At 47.3% G+C, this 6,673-nt stretch overlaps 1 protein-coding gene across 1 annotated transcript in view; it reads right to left on the reverse strand.

Moving 5' to 3' along the window:
- The window catches only part of LOC104461839 (microtubule-associated protein 4-like), a gene marked incomplete at its 3' end in the record, with an annotated part of 89,246 nt that overhangs the window by 34,101 nt on the left and 48,472 nt on the right, over positions 1–6,673 (reverse strand). The window contains 3 exon segments of the mRNA XM_010073568.1: positions 4,477–4,647; positions 5,436–5,579; positions 6,619–6,673. The exon segment at positions 6,619–6,673 is cut by the window's right edge and continues 13 nt beyond it. Of these exon segments, the coding sequence (XP_010071870.1) occupies positions 4,477–4,647; positions 5,436–5,579; positions 6,619–6,673 (370 nt within the window).

A 6,673-nucleotide genomic window follows, 5' to 3' on the forward strand; every position in this document is an offset into this window, starting at 1 on the left:
CGCACCCTCGTCTGTCTGCGCGGGGAGGCCCGAGGAGACACCGCCAGCGTTATCGGGGCCAGCTACTGCAGCCTGAGCAAAGGAGTCCAAGTCGCTCCCTTTATTATCCCATAGCATTTGAGAGCCAACGGGAAAGTTTTTAATATTTCTGTTTTCATCTACAAAATCCACGTCTTCCATTCCACGTGCCACCTCGGACCCCACGGGAGGCTGCGCCTCACTGCTGTGCGGCTTTGGCTCTACAAACACAGACTGCTCAGAGGCATTTTTAGCCCTTTTGCTGCTTCCATCATGACCCCTCTTTTTAGATTTATCACTACCTGTGGCCAAAGTGTGATCTGCCGCTGCTGGATGCTCGAGGATGGGAAATCCACCCCCACCGCTGCACGGAGCAGGACTTTCTGCTTCAGATTTCTCGGTTACCTCGACCTCACGAGGAGGAAGCATCTCCGCACCCGCTTTATGCTCCAGAAAAAACGGCTGCTGCAGGTGAGTCTCTGGTTTTTTGCATTTCTCTTTACTACTGGTGTGGGATTTTTCTGGCTCCAGAGGTGCAGCAGGAGCCTGTACTCCAGCAGCATCAGCTTGGCCACCCAGCAGACTCGCTGGCGTACTGCCATTACTCTCTTTGCCTTTATCAAAAGACTGAGCCTGTTTGATACTTCCCACCTCTTCGCCTGCTGCAGGGATGTTACCTAGACCCGGTACAGACTGCTCAAGACCATTTTCAGCCTTTTTACCTTTCACATCTCTACTTTTTTTCTTCGGCTTGTCCACCCCCAGCTCCCTGGCGGGACTGGGAGCCGCAGCTGCGGCCGCCCTGTGCTCTGGGAGAGGCTGGGATGGAGCTAGCTCCTTACCTTCACTCACCGGCCCAGTTTCCTTAGTCTTGACTATTTCTGCCTCTGATGTCTCTGTTCTATGACCTGAAAGAATCGGCTGATTAGAGAAACTTCTATCGCCACCCTCTATTTCAGGCTTTCCGAGCCCCTCTCTGGTTATACCTGTCAGATTCTCCAGCAAAGGCTCTCTTTCAACGCCAGACGCCTTATCTTTACCAAAGCTCGTTTCTCTGGTGCTTCCAGCCACCTCTTTGCCTGGAAGCCTGCTTGTTTCCACCCCAGCATCCAGGACAGCTGCCTGCCCCAGAGAATGTTTTTCAGGCTTTTTTCTTTTCCCATCGCTACACCTCTTTCTAGGTTTGTCTGCCGCCAGTGTCCCATCAGGATTTATCCCAACTGGTTCACCTGCAGAAGTAACTCCAGCCTCTTTGTCTTTATTCACCAAATTCACCTCTTCTGTCTGGCTGAGCGGGTCAGCCACAGCAGGATGCTTTGTCTCCTCTCTCCTGCTCTCCAGCAGGGACGGTTGGTCTAAAGCACCCAAATCACCCACTTCACTTTTTCTAACACTTTCTTTAGGCTTCTCTGTTACCGGTTCAACTGACCTTTGCGTTCTGGTTACAGCTGATGTGTTCTCCTGAAAACACTCAGCAGTGAACCAGCCCCTCTCTCTGCCTCTGTCACTAACACTGACCTCCTTGGTTTTATCAGTTACACCAGGAAAACTACTTGGCTCCATCCTATTCTCAGAAAAAGGCGGCTGGTAAAAACTCCTGTCGCCTTTTTTACTTCTTCCATCACTACCTCTTTTTTTTGGCTTGTCTGCAGGATAAGCATGTGCAATGCTTCCTGGCGGGTGTCCTCTAGCAGCAAACCCTCTGCCTTTATCAGGGAAAGTTGTTTCTTTTATAGCCTCATCTGTCCTCACGCCATCAGCAGGTTTGCTTACATCCTCCGGAACCATCATCTGCTCAGAGAAGTTTCTGATTTTTTTTACTTTCCCTTCACCACGCTTTTTTCTAGGCCTGTCCATCCCATATGCAGCATTGGGATCTTTTCCAGTCTGCTGCTCTAACGCAACAAATCCTTTGCCTTTGTTTTTATCGGGGGAATCTGCTACTGTCCCTCTGTCCACTGCTTCAGCAGAGGCAGGATGTTTGGTTGCATCAGACTTCGGGGACAGAAGAAAGGGCTGCTCTGGAAAGCCAGCAGCCTTGCTGTTCTGCAAAGCAGCAGCTTCCTCGGGTTTTGGCAAAACTAATGGTGCAAGAGGACTTCTAGTGGGATCTGCTGGGGTCTTCGACAGTCCCTCTGAAGTACTAAAGCCAACAGCCGGGTGTTTATCGGAGGACACTGGTTTATTTTCATCAGCTGCCCTTGGCTTGTCAGGAAGCTCGTCGGACGGGGCGGCAGCCTCTAGAGGAGCAGGCTGGGTGCGGGATTCCTTTTCAGCCCCTTTGCTTTTTCCACAACCTCCTCTTTCCTTCGCTCCTTCTTCCAGCGACCCACTGGGAGTCTGGGGCTCCCGACGGACAGCGTCACCGAACGCTTCACGCCTGGGAGAGGTGCGCTTAGCCTCCGTATCTTTGGCAGAAAGGAGCAATTCCGACGGTTTGGTCTCTAAAGGAGTTTCTACTTTGCTCAGATTGATCGCTTCCGAAAGAGATGCTGCCAGGTCAGCACATTCCCATTCCTTATGCTCCCTCTTCTCATTTTTAGCCAGAAAATCTCTTTCCATAGGCTTGGTTGGCCCCGTGGCTGCAGCAGAATCCCCCACCTTAGTGTCACCCACCTGCCCCAAGGGAGCCTGGTTCCCTCTGCCCTTACATTGCCAGGTCAGGCTGTCATCTCTCATTTCTCCATTTTCTGCATCCAGGACAGGTTCTAACGGCCCGCTGGGTCTTCGGGCCTGCTGTTCTGGCGCTGGCACTGAGAAGGCATTTTGATCATCCAGGATATGACTTCCAGGTATCACTTTAGCGTCCTTTGGCGTATCGGAAACTCTGCTTCCTGAGGCAATTGACGGCTCTTTGCGAGCTTCAGCAGGCATCACAGGACAGCCATCCGGTTTTTGCAATTCAGCAGCAAATGGAGAATTTCTAGGAGCTTTCGAAACTGTTACATTTTCATCCCAGAACTCTGCTGGTCTTGGCAGCTGGTTTCTCTTTTGTTTCAGTTTCTTTTTCTTTTTCTTCACAATGGCCAGAGAACCTTCCACATCCCAGCTCTCCCCCGGTGCATCTCTGCAGCTCTCCGCAAACTCCGACAGCTGCTCAGTTGCCTTTTTATGCAAAACCCTACTGCGAGGGGATGTTCCAGCAACACATCCAAGTTCCGCTACAGAACAGGGGTCTACTTTTGGGTCAGGACTCTTCTGTGGTGGGAGACCTACGAGGCGTTCCTCTGGTACATCTGTAATAGGCACCGGTGCAGGTTTTGCTCTGCCAAACCTGCGTTCACTTGATTTGTTAGCTTGCCTGACTTGTGCAGTAGGTAGACCTGGAATACAGGAAGCCTGCTCAAACATCGAAGCAACTATTTGCTTTATAAAAAAACTTAAATATACTATATACGTGATTTTAGCCATCTAAAGCAGTCTATATGGTCATATGTGAAGAATTTTCCAGCACTAATAGCACACTAATTCTAAATCCACCTCAGTAGGGCTGGGAGAGACATTTACACGCAAAACCTCTTTAAACTATTCCCATAAATACATCGATGCTATTTAAAAATAGAGAATTCCTGACATATGCTCTTACCCCACTGAAAAGCAACAGTTCTTGGAGGGACAACCTATCTCGAGATTTTTTAAAAATGCATTAAGGATCCATTTTGTCTTAGCAAGACAAGAAAACAGATACACTTTTTCTATCCCTAACTGGCATCCTTCCAAAATGTGAAAAGAGAAGTTTAGTGGAAAGATGAGCCCGGGGAAGAGAGAAGGGGCATCATGGGGAGGGGGGGAGCACAAGAGCGGAGTTTCCCACAGCGCCCACGGTGGAAGCAGCGGAAAGCAGAACCTCTGTCCCAGAAGTCATTTGCTGGACTCCGTTACAGGCAGCGCTAGGTTTCCTTAGCTACAAGCCACTGGTTTGAAAGAGAGCAGCAGTCATTTGTCAGTTAGCCCTGGCCCACAAAATCAGCCTCCAGCCACGAGCGCAGCAATAACAGCTCATCGGAGAGGCTGAGTTAGTGGAGCAGGGAAAAAATTCCATTTTCCTTTGGTAATTACAAAACTCAATTTGGAAAGAGGTCTTCACTAGGAATATCGTAATAAGAATTAATGGTCCTTTTAAATACCCAAATAAAAAGCTAGCAGTAATGGCAAAATGATGGTGAGCTTTTAAATTCTACAGCAGAAAAGATAGAGCCAGTCCCGGTGATAAAAGTCCTAGCAGCACCCACATCTAGGCTGTCAGTCCAGTGAACGTGGAGGGGAAAAGACTATTTAAGAGGGCAGGGATTAGAGGCAAAGGGCAAGCAGAACCACCGATGAATGCAAAGAACCGCACAGCTGCTTGGTGCAAAAAAGATTTCTGCTTGCTCAAGTGGCAAGGCAGTCAGAAGGAAAAGGTGAACAGTTCACAGAGGATATTTCCACTCTAAAATGGAATCGTTATTTATATCCTACCTGGGGGCTCTGGCTGGGCTTTTTCTTGCTGAGGTTCTGCATGTTGGACGTGGTTGTGTTCAGCCTCCTCCTTTTGTTTCTCTGTAACAGTAACATCCAGAGGAGTGAGAGATTTTTCTGGAAGGAGGTCTTTATCTTCTAGTGCAACGGCTTCTTTTGCTTCTGTTGGAACTGAAATACAAAAATACAGAACAGAATGCTTCTGTTCTTAGGAACACAGGCAACCTGCAGCTTAAAAGCAAGCCCTGGGAAAGTGTATAGGGTTTATTTTTATTTTTAATAGGGATGAAGTTCATAAAATATGGTAATCTATGTGGATTATCTCTTCACAATCCCATTTTAAGCAGCAATTTTATATCTTGGCAGACATGCCAGGGTGGAGGTAAAACAGGAAACAAAGACTTGGGGCTTAAGCACAGGGTGAGGGTTTGGTTTTGTTTTTTTCTCTCCTCTTTGTAATCAACCGAACTCAGACTACACTAGCTTCCTGCTAGAATCCAAATCCCCAATATACTCCAGTATCACTCTGGAGTCACTGTCTAATGTGAATCGTCTCATATTCATACATACCCCAGGATATATTCATGCAGACACTACCGAATTCCTAGCTACCCATAATTATAACAAGTTTGAATTTGTAAGCATTCATTATGTTGGAGAACAGCTCTATAATTAATTTTCTTTAAATTTCAAACATAAATAAAAATTATGACAGATATTGGCACAATGACTATGGATGAGGAAGAAAAAGACAAGTTACATGATGGCGATTTCAGATGTTAAGCCTACCATCTGTTTATAACAGTCCCCATGCTTGCACCCATCAATAACCTTCTGGAAATTAAACCTTTGGTGCTTTGTCCTCGTAAGGAGAGGAGAACAGTGTCTGTGAGAAGGACCCTAGGTGCTGGGGGAGAAGGTGCCAGCTCCAGAGTTATACTGTGGCTTGCATTTCTCACCTGCAGGTTCTGAAAGATGGTTCGTTTGCTCTGGAAGATGTTCTTCCTGGTGGCTGGGAGGCGCTTTGCTGTCTTTAGCTTTCCCTAAAAGATCCACACAAGCTTCTGGGACTTTCGATTCTTGTTCCACATTTGCAGTTGCTTCTGCAAACAGAATAAAAATCCATATGATTTTTAATTTAGATCAGGGTAAGCAAGGTAAAAATCACTTCCTCACCTAATTCTTATTTTCCACTAGAAGCTAAAGGTTCCCTCACTTTCAGAACAGCGGCAATCCGCTTTTCCAGATCCCTTTCTCCCAGCTCTCCCCTCCTGAAAGCCTCAGGGATCTGCTAAAGCCAGTCTCCCTGTTTTGGCTGGCGTTTACTCTTTCGTTCACCCACCCATGCCTCTCCCCTACTACATTCTAGTAGGGGGTTTTTGTTAAAACTTCTCTTTTGAAATTGATTCCTATCATTAAACTAAAGAGTAGTCAAAGGTAAGATAGAAAACATCCCGCTCCAACTCCTCCTGCAATCAATCCACATACACTGCCTCTGCCCAGGACTACCTGCTCTATTTTGACAGTCACTTTCTCCCCGAAAGGACAGCGTCCTTTGAGAAATCTCTGCAGCACAGCAAAGCTATTGACCACCACGTGGGAAATAGGAAAGTGCCTGCGGAACTGCCACAAGATTATCAACAAAGCCATCAGTCTATCCAAAACTGCTTCCTAGATAGGAACTTCTGTTCAAAACCGGCGTGTCCTACGGGATCTGGGGAGATGTCAGCACAGGCTGAGGATGGGATACAAAAAGAAGTACTAACGGGGATGAACTAAAACGGCTCTATATCTGTGCTAAAAAAAACCACACATCACTGCTAAGAACGACAACTAAAAAAATATCATTAAGATATTCTAGTTCTGTATTTTATTTTAAAAAAATCCTCGTGAAGCACTTCCTGTCTGCATCTTGACAGCAGAACTGAGCTCTTCAGATGTTCATGCAAGGCATATCATAATCTTAACTACTTAAAAAAATATGCTTTTAATTTGACAGTCTTACAACAACTGTGCACCAGTGCAGCCATCACCACGTGCTACTGGAGCGTTGCTGCTAGCACTACGCCAACTTACGGTGGCCTCACGCCACTCGCCCCGCTCGTTCCAGCCCGAGCGAAGCTGTCCGGCACGCACGCTCACCTGCAGCAGGCTTCTCAAAGGGGGACTTGTCCTGCTCAACAGCAGACTCGGATGT

The sequence above is a fragment of the Pterocles gutturalis genome, unplaced genomic scaffold, assembly GCF_000699245.1.
Source record: "Pterocles gutturalis isolate BGI_N339 unplaced genomic scaffold, ASM69924v1 scaffold22377, whole genome shotgun sequence".
NCBI lineage: Eukaryota > Metazoa > Chordata > Aves > Pterocliformes > Pteroclidae > Pterocles > Pterocles gutturalis.